General features: G+C 43.1%; 1 protein-coding gene across 2 annotated transcripts in view; it reads right to left on the bottom strand.

Annotated features, from left to right (window-relative positions):
• Positions 1–4280: 4280 nt before the first annotated feature.
• RCSD1 (RCSD domain containing 1) overlaps positions 4281–18980 on the bottom strand; it is a 231137-nt gene continuing 216437 nt past the window's right edge. For both annotated transcript variants that reach the window (XM_085621127.1, XM_085621128.1), the window contains one exon: positions 4281–7528. In XM_085621127.1, the coding sequence (XP_085477253.1) occupies positions 7490–7528 (39 nt within the window). In that variant the 3' untranslated portion in view covers positions 4281–7489. The remainder of the gene's footprint in view (positions 7529–18980) is intronic.

Raw genomic sequence — 18980 nt, 5'->3', positions numbered from 1 at the left:
CAAAAAGTGAAAAATGATTAAGATGAAACCGGTGTCAAAGAGGTGAATGAGTCAGGTGCAGCCTCTGAAAGAAAAGTTAGTGCTATGGGCCTACGAGTGGAGGTAGAAAAAGGTTGGCTGAAAGGATATCCAAAATGTCTGCAGTGGTCCCTTGAAAAATCATTTGCACCCATAGCTGAAATGTCTGAATCTGATCAAAGTGGAAATAAAAGTGAAAGGCTTGGATTGAAAACGTGCAAAGGATTGATGGTGCTCTGTCAGAGTTTCTCAGCACCTGAGTGGTCAAATTGCATGGAAAAAGTACCGAATGCCACATTGAATGAACTGTGTAATGTGAGGTTTGAACTGTATGAGCCACCCTGATGGCAAGCTGATAACAAAGAGTCAAGAAATGCTGAAATAAATAATTGAGAACTGTCAAGAGCTGAACAGAAAAGAATCTTTGAATGGACAGAATAAGAAGATTTGTGGTGCAGAAAACTGCTGATACTATCTGTGTGTACATTACTTTGCTCTGCCCAGGGTTGGAAATAGAATCTGAACTTTCCACCAGTTGGCCCAGAAATATTTCTTGAAAAAAGCAATCTATATAAATATCTTTCAGGCTGTTGCAGATGAACTTGTGGATGACCTTTCTTGAAGTACTTGTTACACTGATTATTCATTGCTATAGTTATCATCGAACTGCAAGTCTTCAACGGTTTTTGTTTTTACTTTTTTAGCTTGGACTTTGTTGAGGTGAAAATGTTGTTTGGTTGTTTCAAGTGTTTACTTTCTTTCCGAAATTCCCCATTGACTGATATATGCATTAGACATAAACTATAAACATTTTGAAAAGGTACATTTTTGAAGCGTTTTTTTTAGAGACAATACAGTTAAAGACATTGTTGATTTTTGGATGCCAAACATGGAGGAAGAACGCCCAGATATTCAACACCCTACGTCGAGAGAGACTAAACATAAATGGACATTAATTTGTTGGCAGCAAGTTTATTTAGTGTTATGAGTATTTGTGTAATAGCTTGGTTCCTACATGTGAAATTTCCTATGTATACACTTGTATGCCCAACACCTACACCTGAACATTATTATTTTACTCCTTCACTGTTAGATGAGAAACATAGGTTTTCTCACCAGAACAATTCATTTATTCAAATGTTGCAATATACACATTGTATTGGTAATATTTTTGATTGTTGGGTTTGTGGATTGTTGCCTGCACACCAGGAAAAAGGGGGACGCCTTTCACACAACTCCCATTCTCCCACGATGGCTTTTGCACGGCTTGGTTTGGAGTCTTGTGGGCAGAACATGCTAATAAGATTTTTAACTTTGATATATGCATGTTATCCAGATGATGATGGTAACCCACAGGCAAAAGGATCAGGTTTAGAAGTGGAGGAATATGGTGGTCATGGTGATTATATCACTAGGTATGTTAATTTGTTCTCTTTTATGCTTTCTGTACTCATGAAGTTTTATGCGTCTGGAATATATATTTTTTATTTTTTAATTAGACAAAATGTGTTTAGTAGAGTCTAAAAGGAGGGCCTGTTGAACGGTAAAAAATGTATTCTGTTAAGTTAGCTTCTACTCCTCTTCCATTTTGTCTACCAGTCCCCATTTTATGTTTCTGCGGGGACTTTCGTAAAGTCAGAAGTTACATGTTCACTGGAAAGCTGGTTGTACTGCTAATACTTGCGTGCCAGAGTAGGGGCCATGCCTTGCCCTGCCGAACGGCCAGAGCATGCAGATGTTCCAATCTATAAGCCCACCAATGCCTGTACCCACCCCTGCCTATCTATGAAAGTGACGTGGGAGGGGGTTTATCAGGATTCAACAGTTCAGCATGTACGCATTATGTAAAAATGTCAAAAGGGGCTGTATAAGCATTATGTGACAATGACAAAGGGGTTTTAGTGCTTGTCTTACTGTACCAAAAATGTATAAAAGATAGGTTTGAAACCATGCTTATCAGTTCCCTCTCAGACACTTGCAGTGTCTGTATGACGGAGTCCTCTCATGAGATGTAATAAACTTGTGTTTTGTTCCACTCCAGTGTTGATCCTCATTTTGTGAACCCGTAGACAAAGGGTGGCCCTGCACCAGTGAGACAGAGAAGATATCTCACTTTTACACAGCGGCAGCAGGGTGCAGAGGTGAAAATCAGAGTTTGACCCAGTGCTGTCCAAAAGAGGCCGGGGAGGCCTGGAGCCACACTGCTTGCAGGTAAGTAGATCAGTTTCAGGGGCCAAGCTTTTGGGGGTTAGACTAAGCACGGGGGTGTTGTAAAGCGCACCAAACATACACCACCAGCGGCACAGGGGCGGCCGGGTACAGAGTGCAAATTCGACATCATGGCCCAATGCTTTTCAATGAGGATCCTACAATTTCTTACCTGTCGATGTCATTTTGCAGCTTGAAGACTTTCTGGATTCACTATGCTGTGCACTATTCCGCCATCTAGTAGTTGGGTCCGGAATTGTTGTACCTAGAGTTTGCACACCTCAAACTACCAGCAAGCACAATGGCGGTGCTTGGAGAGGCAAGGAGGCCTATCACAAGGAAGTGATACGTAGCAAAGTGGAAAAGATTCTCCGAATGGTGCATTAGGGAGAAACTGCAAAGAAGAATTACCGAGGAATCAACAATACTAAAGTACTTAACACATCTACTACAGAATAAACTAAGCTACACATCTCTAAGGGTGCACTTACCGGTAATAGTGGCTTACACAAGTGGAGAAACAGGGAAGAGTTTCTTCACTTCCCAAGGCGTAAAGAGATTTCTAGAAGGGGCAAAGAGAATCCCACTGCCAACCAGAATGCCACCTCCAGCATGGAACCTCAACGTAATGCTAACTCAATTGATGAAGGCACCATTTGAGCCTATTCATAAAGCAACACTGCATATGCTCACGCTATAGACAGCCTTCTTAGTAGCTATCACATCGCTACGGAGAGTAAGCAAATTACAAGCGCTAACACTACAAGAGCCCTACCAACAAATACACAATGACAGGATTGTAATGAGAACGGACCCACATTTCATGCCAAAGGTGGTGTCAAGGTTCCACATAAACCATGCAATACAAATACCAAGTTTTTTTCAAAAACCCACCTCGAGCACAGAAAGGGCGTTACACACACTGGACGCCAGGAGAGCAGTAATGCACTATATAGAAAGGACAAAAGAGTGCAGAAAAACAACGCAATTCTTTGTGTCTTTTGCCAGCAGTTTTCTGGGATGACCAGTTACCAAAAATACCATTGCACGATGGATTGCACAAACCATACAATTCAACCACAAACAAGCAGGGCAAGAATTACATGGAGCAACGCATGCTCACTCAACAAGGAAAAAAGGAGCAACAATTGCGTTCCTAGCAAATACACCTATTTAAGACATTTGCCAAGCAGCAACATGGTCCTCAGTGCACACCTTCACTAAGCCCTACTGCGTAGATATTCAAATGAACAAAACAGCAAAAGTGGGACAGAAGGTCTTACAACACATATTCAGTAACCAGCGCTCATCTTCCACCCATCCACCACAAACCTAGCAAACCACTACAAAGTCTACGCACAGCATAGTGAATCCAGACAGATTCACGCTGCAAAACGTATAGTTTCTTACCTGTCGGTGTAGTTTTAAAGCTTAAAGACTTTCTGGATTCACTAGCGATCCCACCCTCCTCTGCCAGAAAGATGAGACAGGAGGAAGACTATTAAAACAGGAGAAAAACTATTAAAAGAGAAGAGAAGAAAAAAACAAAAAAAAAATCCGAAGATGGCGACCAAAGGTGGGAGCTTCCGGAGGAAGCGTGTCGACGTCACCAAGGACACCAAATGGTGGTATGTCAACGTCCACCTGGGCCACGAAAAAAAAAGAGAAGAAATACAACAATTGCGGACCCAACCACTATATGGCCAAAAAATGCACAGCATAGTGAATCCAGAAAGATTCATGCGGCAAAACGTTTTGACGGTAAAGAGACTGCAGGCGTGGCACCGGAAGACCAGTGACAGCAGAGGTACTTAAGTGAGCATACCGAATACTGGACATCCAACTCTCATTTTACTAGGCACAAAATTTAGTTTTGTGAATGTGTGCATGTGCAAAATGTGTCTTCCACCCCCAATATGTGCATATCATGAAAACACACGTGAACTGTGTACTTTCCAGTAGCCCACCTCCACTATAATGTCCCGCTGTTATCACTTTCTCCACCCAGTTCCATGACTTCTTCATTGACCCCCAAAAAACACAAAAACAACAGGTGGCTGAAAACATAGTGCTTTTATTTGCACAGTTTTCCTCAATTTTCCATTTTCTGGAGTTGGTCTAGAGAGTAAGAACCAACACAAACTCAAATAAACATTCTCTATACGAATTTACTCATGTACTGAAACAAAAAGATGTGGCAGCTTGTAGAATATGAAACAATGAAACATTTTCCAAGAGTACAGGGGACAGCCTGCCAGTGCTTAATTTGTAAAACAAATAAGTGCGAGAGCCCTCATCAGGAGGCTACTGCAGCTCGCACCACCCACTGCCCCCCGCAAATGACAGAACCAACACAACTACTAACCATCACACCCTACAAGTGGGACAATTCAGGCTATTCCAGGCCCCCAAAGCTATAGGAATAGCTTGGACAGCAGGTATTACTCATTTTTTAATGTATGATGAATTAATAAACAATGGTTGTGGTGCTCATCTCTAATTTAGGCAAACAGCACCACCATGTGGCAGACTGTCATAAATGCTGGTGTTAATTAAGTGCCGGAGAAGAGCACCAGAAACCACAGGCTAATATTAAGCACAGCAGCCTGGCTAGACACTGTAACCCAAAGCCCAGAACAAATTCTGAAATGCAGAACCATACAAAGAGTTGAAAACAAGGCGCATTATGGTGAGCAGGGAACTCTAATGCAAGCGAGGTGGAGTACCCTGTGTACCAAACTCCTGGTTTTCTTGCTTTAGAGTCTGGCAAATAGTCATTTTTTGCCGCTGAAGACACCTCTGACAGAACCCTTAGACTGATGGCACCATAGACATCGCTGTTAGTTTAAATATCCCAGACGGATGTGCTGACATACTTTGTTCCTGTTCAGGACTGCCAGGGAGAGCCGGACTGTCCTGATGAAGACAAACAAATACGACCCCACCACACTCTGGGACAAAACTCCTAGCATGTCAAGGACACTATTTTTGGCCCTACAACAAAACACACTTCCTTTGGGAGTTTGTGTAAAACTAAACACCTTGCTGTGAGGGCGCGTTGAACATGGCAATGCACATCAAAGCTTCAGTGCCATCAGAGGAGCCGCCATGGTGGCAAGCTCCACGGAAGGCACACAGATCTCCAGCACGCAGCAGAGATCTCTAAATATGGCAGGCTGCAGTCCACTTTGGCAGCAGAGTACATACTTCAGCTGCCCAGCCTTCAGAGGAGCCACCATGGTGGTAAGCTCCTCGGAAGGCACTCATGCAGGCAGAGACCTTTGAATATGGCAGGCTGTAGTCCACGAGGGCAGCTGAGTACATACTTTCGCTCGCTGACAGAACAGAGTCCAGCCCACTACAGGCAAAAAAAAAAAGCATTTGCAATACAATAGGTCTTGCATTTACGCAAGTTTGAGCAAACTGGCATTGTAAATGACAATGCCTTTTATTTATGTTTTGGTTTTTAAAACATAAATAAAAGGCATTGTCATTTCCAGTGCCAGTTAGCTCAAACTCAGTAGTGGCTTGCACAAGGCGTGCTGTGGGGCGGGGAGGGTGGGGGGTAGCGAACATGGACTTAGGATGGAACAGAGGAAAGTTATTATTACTTTCCTCCGTTCTGTCGCATGTCCAGGTTTGCTGCCCCTCCACCCTGCCCCTCCCTCGCTCTACTGCCCCGCAGCACACCCTTTGCGAGCCGCTACTGCTTAAACTCCCCCAAATGTAAGACCTATTGCATTGCAAATGCTTGTTAAATTACTCTGGCTGCTCCTAGAAGAGACCTTCTTTTTCTACCCGTTTTGTTTTGTTTTAAATCGGTTACTTATTTGCAGTTCATAATTGGTGTCAGCTTGTGGTGCAGCAGCTCACAAGTGAAAGTTGAGGGGAGTTATGTGGGATGCCTGCTGTTGCATCGCCTGTGCCACTCCTGAGTTGTAAAAGAAACCACTCAGCTAGTTGTAATAATGTGTTTTCTTATTTGACTGAGAGGTGCGGGATATGAAAGTGAGCATCGGGGCCAGAAAGATGCACAATACTGGATAGAACATGAGGCCCTCAAATGTAAATGCAATTCCAGAGGTTTGCATTCATTTGTGTACTGTTTAAGTGTTTATGCCATATCACTGGGAGTAATGTACGCTTCCTCGACAGCTCTCGCAACAAGCAGTGTCCCGCCAATGGTGCACGCAAAACGGCGCAGTTGCAGGAAAGCATGCCGTGCCTGCAGAAGGAGAAACTCACAGAAGAAAATAGTGCTCACAGACTAAAAAAAGACATCCCGTGTAACAACCGAAGTAAAAGGTCCAGTCAATTATGGAGGTAACAAATGCAGACAAGGCAGTACCAAGGAGGGACTAACAAGCCTAATAACGACTCGGAATCCAGCATTCACGAAGGACAATGACACAAGGCAATTAAAAATATGGGCGGAGAGTGGGAGGGGCTTCAAAGCCATACTCCAATACTGCATGCCTCGCAGCAGCGCATGTGCTGCCCAGGCTCGACCTAAAAAGCCCAGAGTCCAGTTCAGATATTGTAATGATGGACCAACAGTTTGAAATATGAGCAGCAGGACAGCTGGTGTGAAGGTAGGGTATCCAAAACATTAAAAGCGTTGCTATATATGGCTTACGCAGGAAGCCGCCATAGTGAACAACCGGATCGAAATCGATTATTCACAGCAATGACTTCACAACAGTGGGTAATTGTTATGGTTACGCACTGCTTTGATGTCAAAAGAGGCGGGGCTTGATTCCCATTTGTTCTGTTGCCTTGCCTGAGTCGCCAGAGACCCAAACATGGCAAAGAAATGGCAGTTGATGGTCTCACCCTTCTTCCTCATCCTCTCCCAGGTCTCCACACTTTTTGTCTCCATAAAGTGAATGACAATAGGACATTTTCACCAACAGTTCTGTTATGAAGCTTTGCATTTTTTTCAATACACCAAGAACACATGGATTTCCAAATGTAGGTTTTTAGCATCTAGAAAAGCATACTTATAAAAATAGTTAGGCATTAGAAACCACAATATACATTTAAATCCTTATAACTTCAACGGCCCAGTGGTTAGCAAACTATTTTAGACTTCACAAGTTTGGTCGTTGGGTGAGAACGAGTTCTGTGCTCTTGGTCGCCTTCCGGAACATTCCGCAAGGAACCCAGCCAACTCCATTACTTTGTGCTGACGCCTTCGTCTTTTGTCTGAGAGAATCCACCATTTTTAATTTTTAGTCACACATCTTGACCTTCCGCTGTCTTGTTACTTGTTACTTGTTACTTCATCTCTTTTGGAGGAATCCTGCAGATATTGAAAAAGAGTTTTTTGTAAAAATATTATTATAAAAAAAGTTTCAAGTGCAATATGAGTAGCAGCAATTCACACGTTAACATTTCATAAACTCTTCAGTTGAACTAGTTTGTGACAAAAGGTTGAAATGTGGCATGTTGCAAAAATGAGTTGCCCTACAGATACATGATCTAAACTAGTCTCAGGATTCTGGCAGATTGAAATAGTTTGTAAACTAAAGCACTTCAAAGGGATTGGTTTCTCTTCCATATTTAGCACTTCTCCCAGAAATTCAGAGGATGTTATTTCACCACCCGACTAGGATGAGGACCACAATGTTGATTGATTAATCTGCATTCTTGTAATGCCCACAATCACCCAAAGGTGACCAGCGGGCAGGGAAGACATAGCTAAAACCAGCAGCATTTACTTCAGGATGAAAGAGTGACTACAGGGGAAGTGCCCCTGCACCGACGAGGCAATCCTGAATCCAAAGTAAGTAAGAGTGCTCCCAAAAGTAGAAATAATAAAGGTAGGAGAGAGTAAGGCCTCATTTGTGTGCATGGGATGTTTGTTTAATAAGGCAGTGAGCATAGGAGCCCTGAAGAAGGTCGCTGACCCGAATGGGCTTTGAATCCGGCCAAAACATGTTGGCTTCATTTATAAGGGGTTTAGAACCATTGCAGTTCTACCACTACCCTGTCCTTTTTTTTAACCATATCCAAGGTTCTCAAAGAATACATTAAACTTGTGTGGGAAATTCCTGTGATATGTTTATTGAACTGGACTCCTACTTTATTCCAGAAAATACTCATGTAAAACTCCTGTCATAGGTTGAGTCCACCAGAGTGATACTTACGTATATTGGTGTGAATTGGTCACCTATGATGAAGCATGCCACGATAAGTTGTGGGTGAGGTATCTTTTCCAGAATCTCTAAACACCTGCTGGTAAGCAACCCTTCATCCTTACAATAAACCTCTGTCGGCCTCGGCATCAGCTGTGTGACTATTCTCTGCACTGAGAACACTTCTCTAGACAGAACTGAACACATGAAAAGCATGGGAAAGAAGAAGAACTAACATAATATAGTCTTCAAGTCTTTCCTGAAGACTAGATGGGGAGTGATAGCACACACATGCAGCTCTCCGAGATCCCTCACATAATGAGTTGTGCTCGACTCTTGGTGGCTTCACGAGCAGCATTTTGCCTGACTAGTGGGAACTCATTGGAGCATATAGTGAGAAGCATTACTTCACACCTAAGAGGCAGGTTCATGAAATGGATTGTGAATCAAACAATAAGACAAAGACATCAGACACCACCCAGCAATCTCTTTGTGTGAAGGGCTCTTACTCAGGTGATACATCAAATACCCAGTAGTGTTTTGTCTACACTCTAATTTTGTCAGGGCAGAAGAGGGCGATCGTATACTGAGAATGTTACGTTAATAGATACTTGGCAATGAAGAGGTGGCCACAACCTGGGCATGCAGTTCTGTTGGGAGAAAAAGTAGAACATGCCTAAAGACAAACAGCCATTGACAACGGGCTCTGCATACAGCGTTAACTTGCAGTTTCAAGGTAAGACAGTGATCTAGCGTCACACTCAAGAGATTACCTTGCGGAAGTGTAGAGGGAGTGTCTCCCATTCTGCTGGGCCAGAGAATGTCTTTCCCAGAATTAGAATCTTGTTGACAAACAACTCTGAAATCTTAGGCCACCACTTACTACTGTGTGGTCATCAGCGTGAAAACCTAAATCTTGCTGTATCATGTTCATATACTTCTATGTAATATAATGTTAGTAATCGCGTACATAACCCAGAATGTATCAACAAGTTTAACCAAATATGGATGTCATTGTATAGTTGTTTGAAGCTTCCTGTGGCACTGAATATGCTTGCTAATTTACATGCCTCTAGTCGGCCAAAAGCAACAGGGCTTAGGGGGTGTACCTTTGCACATTTCCTAGCAGTGTAATCCCGATTGCAAACCTGGCATTTGGCAGCAGAATACTGAACCTAGCATTGCATATATGAATGAAATCTTCTCCACAAGAACATCCAGCGTTTTCTTGTGGAGATGGTCCTGCCGTCTGCTCAGTCGATATGTTTTCAGTGAGAGTAACACGTTTCTGACACGTGGTTGAGCTCCATTGACTTGTATTGAGAAAACGCATATATATACTGGTCTAATTTTCTACAAATGTTAGCTCAATGCTCCATCTGTCCATTTTCCAGTGAAAGTCCTGGCCAGTTGGAAGGACAATTGTCTTTGATCTTATGCTGTGCTACTTGCTGTTTTGCATTAAATTCTAGATGAATTTTAGGCTTCACGACATGTTCTATTTTATTTTTAGCATTTATTGGTCAGGGAAGATGGCAACTGATTATTCAAGTGGATGATGATTGGGGCGTCAGCCGATTAGGAAAGTACGTTACATCCAAAACACCTGATGATGGGAGACAAGAGGGCCTACATTGACTGGACCATCAATGCCATTTTCTTTAAGGCGCTCCAGTAGAATAAAGTGGATCCCTGTGTCAAATTCAGTGGATAGGTTTGAAAGGATTGCTCCAGCCATATTGTGAACGTCATTCATTGCTCTGGTCTTTTCAGTGGCCAAAACCTGAGTGGTTTCTGTCCTCATTCTGTGGAGGCCTTTCAACTTCGCCGGTCGATTCCAGAAAACAATAAAGCTTCTTTGCCTTGATTTTCCCCACTAACTAACCCGGGGTAGAAAGAAAGGTAATGTTGCACTCACATTTGAGATTTGGAAGAGATATTTGTCTCTCCATCATACGGTTGCTGCACTGTGGAGGTTTTGAGTAAGCAAACATACCAAGATGATGGACAGAGTGCTGAAACTTTCCAACCACTCACCCCCAGTCACAGATCTGGGTTTAATCCATCGTTGTTTTGCTCATTATGCCACCCAGTGGCGTCACTAGGGTTGGTGTCACTCGGTGCGGGTAACTCATGGTGTCACCCCCTCACGACTTACCGCATGGACCTCCTCCGCTCCGAGTCCGGCTTCCCTCTCATTTCAGGGCGTGCCTGGCGGTTTAACCAGATTAAACTGATGGATGCGTTTCTGCCAGGCAGCTCTCCACCATGGTGGAGTCGTGTGACAATGACACCGTAGTTGAGCCTCCCACCCAGGCTTGGACATCGGGGGGGAGGTGCTCCTACAAGCTATTCCAAATAAAGGTCTCAGTTCAATAGTACATAAATGCCCAATAAAGGGCAGCCAAATATAGCCCCCCGCCCCCCTTTCTGTACTCTGATGGGAGTGACAGAAGTAAATGGTCTGAAAAATGATAGCGCCACAGATTCACCCCTTGTGTCGTCTTCACATTTCAAATTACAGATGGTTGCCAGGTCACATGATAGTGAATTTTACAGCACATTTTTTATTACATATTCAAATTGTATCAACTTTCAAAGCGCAGTAAATAGTAGATGATGACCTTAAAGAACATCAGGTTACCCACCCAGTCATATGTACCCATAGACATTCTTTCAGAGAGCACCAAAAATAGACACAAGTAGTGAATCAGAGAGAACAAAGTAAAAGTGAGACCAGCCCCCACATGGTTTGTAGTGAGCAAGCACAGTGAGCAACCACTACTAGGGGGAGTTTGGGGGGTTGAAGTTCTCCCCCCCCCCACCCCCCCCAAGAAAATTTGGGAGACAGAAAGGCCAAAACAAGGCATTTTTCAACACATTTTTCATTACATATTAGATTGTATTAACTTTTAATGCATAGTAAATGATTACTTTATAGAGCACCAGGATACCCAGTCATAAATCACAGACATTCCTACAGAGAACACTAAAAAATGAAATGTCGAGCATGAAACATGAATTTAAATATAACCAATGTATTCTTCTACCTCCCAAATCTGTGTAGACAGTGAGCGCCCAGTCGTGCCTCTGCAGACAGAGACCCCTGTGCCTGTTAACAACAGTGTGATATTAATCAGGTTGTACAGTGGGCTACCTGCTAGTCAACAGTTTATTGGAATTTATAATATCACAGGTATGGTACTTTGTACTGGTATGGTGTTCCCACTATCCGCAACACAATATATCAGTGGTCAAAGTGGGGAAAAAAAGTAGGGGGAACTGTGGGCGGAGAATCAGAGGGCGGGAATAACCCATGGATTGGATCAGTGGGCGGAGCCAGAGGTGTGGCCAGAATGCGCAAACATCCCAATTTTTTGTATTTGTTTGGTTTCACTGCCCAGTTTTATCAACCAATGAATACACATGATTATTTAAGGTTATAATGAGTTATTGACAGTAAAATGTATTCATAAAGTGGGATATACTTCTAATCACAGAATGTCCCCAAATACAATAAACAGCACAAGCCATTTGTCTCCGAGCCATGGAGTTTGTCATCAGCACTTCTCTCTTTTCCACAACAGCAGTTCAAACATGAATGGCTAAAAATCCTAGTTTGCAAATGTTTTCTAAATAATAATGGCTCTGCCATATTTGCCTCATAATGCAAGATCTGCAGCATGATCTGACCATTTACACTAATAAATTGTTTGTAGCTCAAACGTATCAAAAGTTAATAAAAAATTTGACTTGTGTTGCTGCGGAGTAGATGACAGTTAATAGCTCACTGTTCTATGTTAGGATTTTAACTTATAAACTGAAAGTAACAAAAGGATCTCTCTGACAAAAGCAGTAGCCCACTGGCCTATTTACATTATGTGCACTTTGTGATCTGCATGGTACATGTTCTTTGCAGCAGGTACATTAACCCTCTGAGCTACCTTTCCATGATTCAAATCTTCCATTAGACAAAATTCCGATCTCTCTACGAAGAGCATTAATCACCAGAGTCATCATGACATTTTTATTGTTACTGAAAATTGCTGGAGGCCAGGAAGTAGGCAGCAAGCGCTTTAAAAACCATAACATACTTGCCAAAATGATGCCTCCACCTAAATTCAGCACCTGGTGCGGTCACACCGGTTGCACCGCCCTAGAGCTGGCCCTTCTCAAGGGTCCTGTGATCTCAGTGACAGGGTCACTGTTGTTCTAGGGTGTGCTGCTTCATAGGCCTGCCTCCAAGACTGGAGGTGAACTTCAGTATGAATAGTGGTGGACAAGCCTTGAAAGTTAACCTACACTTGTCATGCTAGGGTCCACCTGCTGGTGCTACAACACCGGGGCTTCTAATGTCTTGCGAAGCCTTCTATGGTCTAGCATGAGATAGTGCTCTCTCAGGAGAGTGGTCAGGCGGACTGGTTATTAAGGCTGAACCTGGTTCCCCAGTTCCAAATTCAGCAATTCTGGCCATAGTGCCACATCCTCTCCCCCACTGAACACCATACTGTCTCACTGAGAAAAACTCACACTGCCTTCAACTACAACCCAATTGTCGCCAGCTATAAACACCTGGATGCGGCTCAATTTAAATTACGCACTGGGCAAGACTCTCATACCATAAAGAGGTGTCTGCCATCATGCATCTAGTGGCAAAGCTGTTGACTTTGGAACCTGGGCTTGAATCCAGGCCAGGGGATTCGTTTCCCATTGGTGCAGTGGCACTGGCGACCAGGGGCCGGGGGGGGCCTACCAAACCATGAATATTGCTCAAATTGGTAATTGAAACAGCATCCAGGTAGGCCATTTCCTTCCTTGCGTATGCTACATGACACGCTACCGATCCATACTAGAGTACTTAATCGTAACGTAAGTAACATACCTTTATTAAAAAAACAAATAATGTGTGAAATGCAGTTGTAAATGTAGGTAACTTCATTGTTTATTTAAAGGCTGTAAATATCCCCTTGGTAAATTTTAGACTGACACTCCAGTGCAAAACGATCCATAACAGGATTTGTAAAGAGTAAAAAAAAAAAAAAAGCACATACATACATACAGCAGAGCAGACTTCATTTATGAAAAATGCATACGGAAAAATGCACCGACCTCTGTGTTACTTTGAGGCTGCTGCACCATTATTACTCACCTGGAGGCCGGTGTCCTGCGCCAGCTGTTGGCCTCACGTCCAGGTAACCTCTGTGAGGCTGCCAAATGGAAACGGCCATGTACCCTGCACCGAGACAGAACGCGAAAATAACTTGGTCATCAGCCGCCTGCACCCGGGTCTAGAGTCTCTACTCTAGCGACGACGCCACTGCCTAGAAAGGCGCGCAGACGGCGGAGGAGGAGACAGTGCGCACTGCGCACAGGCACCTCCTCCTCCTCCTGAAAGTTAGGTTGCGTTGCGTTGTGTTGCTCTGCACGGCAAACACCGGCCCTTTGGTGTCACCCCGTGTGAGGGGTGTCACCCGGTGCGGTCCGCACCCCCCGGACCCCCATAGTGACGCCGCTGATGCCACCCTAAATTGGACCCAGCCATATGCAAATCAGTCTTGACCCTGTTCCTCATGTGAACAGTCATCTTTTTGTGTTGAACTTTTGAGTTATACATACAGGGAATGGAAATGGAGACCGTAGACCAGAGTCAACCCCTGCATCATGGGACACAATGGCAAAGAACATCCTGTGAATGTGTGTGTCTTTTAGCATAAGAGCATTCATAGATGCTGCTTGGGTGGCATACGATCGGCCATGCTGTGCCAACATGCAAAAGAGAATGTGGGGAGGATTTTCTCAGCAAGAGTTGTTGGAGGTCTGCTGAAGACACTATGCACAGCACCATGGACCTATGTACCAAGAATATGTGGGTGCCTCAGTGGGTTTGGACCAGACTGTGGGCCTGATTTAGAGTTTTGGCGGACAGGTTACTCTGTCACAATGGTGATGGACATTCCGTCTGTTGAAAATATAAATCCCATAGGATATTATGGGATTTACATTTCGGCGGACAGGATATCTGTCACCGTTGAGACGGAGTAACCTGCATGCCAAAATCTAAATCAGGCCCTTAAAATTTTGTTACCAGAGTAAAATCCCATGTCATTTGATTGACTTTATAATTGACACTAAACACTGTGAACCAAATTTCCCTTTTTTTAAACATACAAAATAATTTAATCACAAATGACTAGTATCATCAATTAGAAAGGTTTACATTGTTTTTTGAAACTGGTGAATGCTCAGGGGTAAATGATTTGAGTGCATTCGTGGTTCCACTGGAAAACCTTCAATAATATATGTCGGCTACAAAATCTTTAATAATATATGTATAATACCAATGCAGCGTTTACCGAGCTATAAGAAGAGAAGTGTGGAGAAGTGTGGCTAAATGGTTAGAGCGGCAGACCCTGATGCAGAGGTCTGGCCCGGGACCAGGGTTCAATTCCCGCCTCGGCGGCTTTGGATTCAATTTCCCCGGACCTGATAATTCTCGCCTCGGTGCCTATTCTAATCATGGGTCCCACTGTGCAATTCTAGGCAATAGCTTGCTTAATATCCACAACGGCCCCCACAGTGCTAGGATGCCTGGCTTCACCTTGGGGGGTGCCCAGGAGTGGACATCCCACAGGAAAACCAGGAAGGGTTCCACAGCGGTATAAATATAGCGCTACGAGACCTCTGGGTAGAAGTGCGCTATATAAGTACAAATACATTTACATAAAGCAAAGTAGCTGTATAGATGACAAGAATGTTTACAATATGCAGCTTTACCCACCCGCCACCCCATTCGTTAAATTAGACTGGAGGAGCCAACAGTATATTTTGATCACCTTAGCAAAGGGACTCACTGTGAGGGGCACATGCTGCAAAACGTTTTTCCATCAAACGTACAAGGCAAGATGATGCATGCAAGGAGACCAAACAAATATTTATAAAATACTAAATGTAACCTGGGCCATGATTGACAGAGACAACTAGTGGCTTGTCAACTTATACCAAAAGGCATCAGAAATTTCCTTTTAATCAGGCTGCAGCAGGACAAATGCAATTTTCCTTGATATGGTAAAATCCTTTTAACATTCTTATGTGTGACATAAGAGAAACTTGTGAATTTCTTTGAACAAAGGTGTAGCAGTCTCCTTTGCTTTATCCATAACTCAAGAGACCAGGAGGAAAACTGGCCAGACTTCTGCCTTCAGAAGACCTTTGAATACTAAGTTTGCATAAGTCATCTTTAAATTTATCAAACTCGCGCCAGTACCTGAACTGGTTCCCGGGATGAAAGGTAAGGGATGGAGCTCAGCTGGCCGGAAGGAACACTACAGCACAACTTAATCCTGAAATCGTCATCGAATAGAACTCTCAAAGTATTGATTTTCTCGCAGAAGAATAATTTTGTGACCAAAGAACGGAGAATGGACTGTCTCATGGACATACATTTAAGGTAATGGTATGCCCCAAGCAACGTAACCGCAGTCACTGTAGCATTAAGTTTCTGCCTATTAGGTCCTTTGCCTTTCTCCTATATCACATGACTTTCTGGTGCTTTGGAGAAACAATGATACACAAAGAAGTCTGAGTGTCAGCCATTTAACAAAGGCGAATTAAAAACCCCTCTCCATTAACAGGGACATTAGTGGTCTGAGACCGATGATGAACAGAGGGGGCAGCTGGGATCCATAGGCATTTCTGAAGTCCACTTAGCACAAAGAGCCATATGTATCAAATAGTAACGCAGCAAGTCACCCTGCTGCACCACATTACAGAGAAAGGGCAGGAATACGCCGTATTTATCACGATAAGGCACATTCCTACCTTTCCCTAGAGCTGGCGTACAATGTGTTGCCTAGTGCCAACGCTGGCAGCCTTCCACATGGTGCAAGGGTGCCTGCGTTGTAAGGAGGATTGTTTTGTTCGGGAACAGGCAATCCTGAGAGGCATTTTCCTCTTTCTATGAGTGCTGCAGAGTGCAGTACACATAGAAAGAGGTAGTAACAAGGAGAAATGAAGATATTCCTCCTTATTACGGCTCCCCTTGGAAGGTGTAACATTTTGGTGCATTCCCGGGTCTAACAGTTCTGGTAAATCTGGGAATGTGTCAAAATCCATGGGTGTTGCGTGGAACACCCATGCAATGCCAGTTGAACGCCTCCCTGGGGCAGAGTAATGCAAGGCAGTAATTTGTGCTGTGTTGCGTTACTCTAGATTTATCAATCCACTCAGGGCCACACAATGGGATCTAGCGTGACTTGATAAATTGCATTTCAAGGGTTGCGTCATTTTGCACCATGCCTACGTGGTGCAAAAGCGAACCAAAGCTTGATAAATATGGTCCTGGGTTCTATGTCTGCCCTTTTTTCGGAGATTATCAAACCCAGGCATGTTGAACACTATAGAAAGGTATAAGGAAAAGGGTTGTTTATACCTGTGAAGGGGATCCTGCACTATACATGTAGGATAAGGTGATAAGATACATAGGTCTAACAGAGAGACATGAGCATTAACAATTATAAAATAGATAGCTATTATAGGGAAAACAGGATGAATCCCGGGAGGGATGGAAGATGCAAAACATTGCAGGGGCTTAAGTGAATGTTCTCAAAGAATGTCTTCCCAGATTATATTTTCCTAGGAGGAAAGTATCTTCTCATTTTACAGGAAAAGAGTTCTCAAGGTATCTTAATTGGCCAAAATGTTTTGGTTACTTATTCAGGCATTGGAGCCAAAGTACAGTCTTGGAAATTTTGGGTGAACGTGAAGCCACATACGAATAAACAAAATTTCCTGGTTTTCTATTCCCCCTTGCTCTCCATCACGGCATCTCTGTAGTTATCCATAACAACTTGGATGTTCCCATTGTTTCAGCTGGATCTGGAAATACTTTTGAAAATAGAGTTATCATTAAAAATCAAAAATAAAATACAGAAAGCATGTTGTCATTTCTACAACCTAAAACGGACTCTGCCATATTATACATAAGAAAAATGAGAGATTATCCCTTTAAAAGTCACAGATCTCAAGTCTCTTGTACAACCAGTGCTTTACATCAGTCTGGTTCAAGACAGGATGCATAATTAAGGCTCTTCACGAGGCCATATTTTCAAGTCTGGCTACTCTTAAACCTCCTTTGGGCTTTTCTGAATTTTCAGGTTTGTCTTCAGAGATTCAACTTCCAAGATTTAAAAAAGAAGCTTCTCTTTGTTGAGAATATGGCTCCTCTATTTACATCTTGTTCTAGATGTGACAGCAGGAGAGGTAAAGAAGATGAGCCCTTAAAATGCCTTTTTTGTCTGCGTACTACGGTGTGATAAGTGTATGAATCAGAGGGAAAAGCCTTTCAACAGAGTTCCAATTCTGACGGGGGTTTACACAAACCCTTCACCAAAACCACAAGAGGAAAATAAAAGGAAGAAATATGTCAGTCTATGTCAAGCAAGAAGTCAAGAGAACACCATAGGATTAAAAAAATAACGTATGTATACCCTGGATATCAGTTGAGATTTAATCGACAACTAGCAAGGCCCCTATGAGGTGGCCACAAGTTATCCACCTTCCACTTCTTCACGGTATTAGGGTCAACCTAACAATCGTAAGAAACTGAATTGTGAGGGTAAGCTAGTACATTACTGATGTAGCCATTGGATAACAAGAGAATAACCACCACCAACTATTCACTCTAAAGTATCCAAATACTAACATCAATTCTGCGTGTACTGCCACATTCATTTTTAGTTCCTGCTACAGACCGGTTTAGCTGTTTCTCACAGCTCATGTAAACAACACCCAATCATACACAGAGAGGGGCATTGATCAGTCCCCCTCAACCACTGGATCAGGCCAGAGTATTACTATCTCTCACAGGCTGCTAGTGTTAGTCCACATAACTAAAGAGTGCCTCCATTGTAAAGCATGAGAAGTCCATGCAATGGAGATGCATTGTTTTACTGTCATCCGTAGCCCATTGATTCATCATATTTTGAGAGGTATTTACTCTGGTGTCAGGTTGGATGTAGCAGTGTTGTTTGAAGGCTTTCAGTGTTGCTAAGGAGGTGGGCGGGTGCTTACTCCATCTTCCAAAGACAATATGGTGTAGAAAGGGTATCAGGAGGTGCCAATTGCTGGCGTTGCTAGTTGCCTGAAAAGGCTATGATCCATAGAGGCAAGCAGTGCAGAGGCACCTAAGTGACGGACTGATGACATGACTTTTATGGCAGAGGAAGCAATAAGAGAAGTGATTTATATATATATTGAGCTATCAGAATTTATATAAATATATATTCCTATGGTGCATAAAGATAAAAGTAACCTCCAGGTCATCCAATCATTAAGGCACTGGGCAGTGCATTTGAAAATACTTCCAAATATGTGGAGCCTTTCCTGTGTAATTTTGTGAGAAACCGGTCTTCCTATACCCAGGATACTGGTGACTTCCTCAGAACGATTTATGATCTGCCTTGGGAAAGTGACTATATACTAATTACCATAGACACTGCTACACTGTACACTAGTATATGTCATACAGATGGGCTGACGGTTGTACGCCATATCTTGGGGCTAGACCAATTTCATTATGGAAGCATACAGAAATGTTATTAACTATGATATACAGGGCCG

This window comes from Triturus cristatus, chromosome 8 (assembly GCF_964204655.1).
Source record: "Triturus cristatus chromosome 8, aTriCri1.1, whole genome shotgun sequence".
In the NCBI taxonomy this organism is placed as follows: Eukaryota; Metazoa; Chordata; class Amphibia; order Caudata; family Salamandridae; genus Triturus; species Triturus cristatus.
The sequence above is the reverse complement of the archived record's forward strand: the minus strand, read 5'-3'. Positions and strand labels throughout refer to the sequence as shown.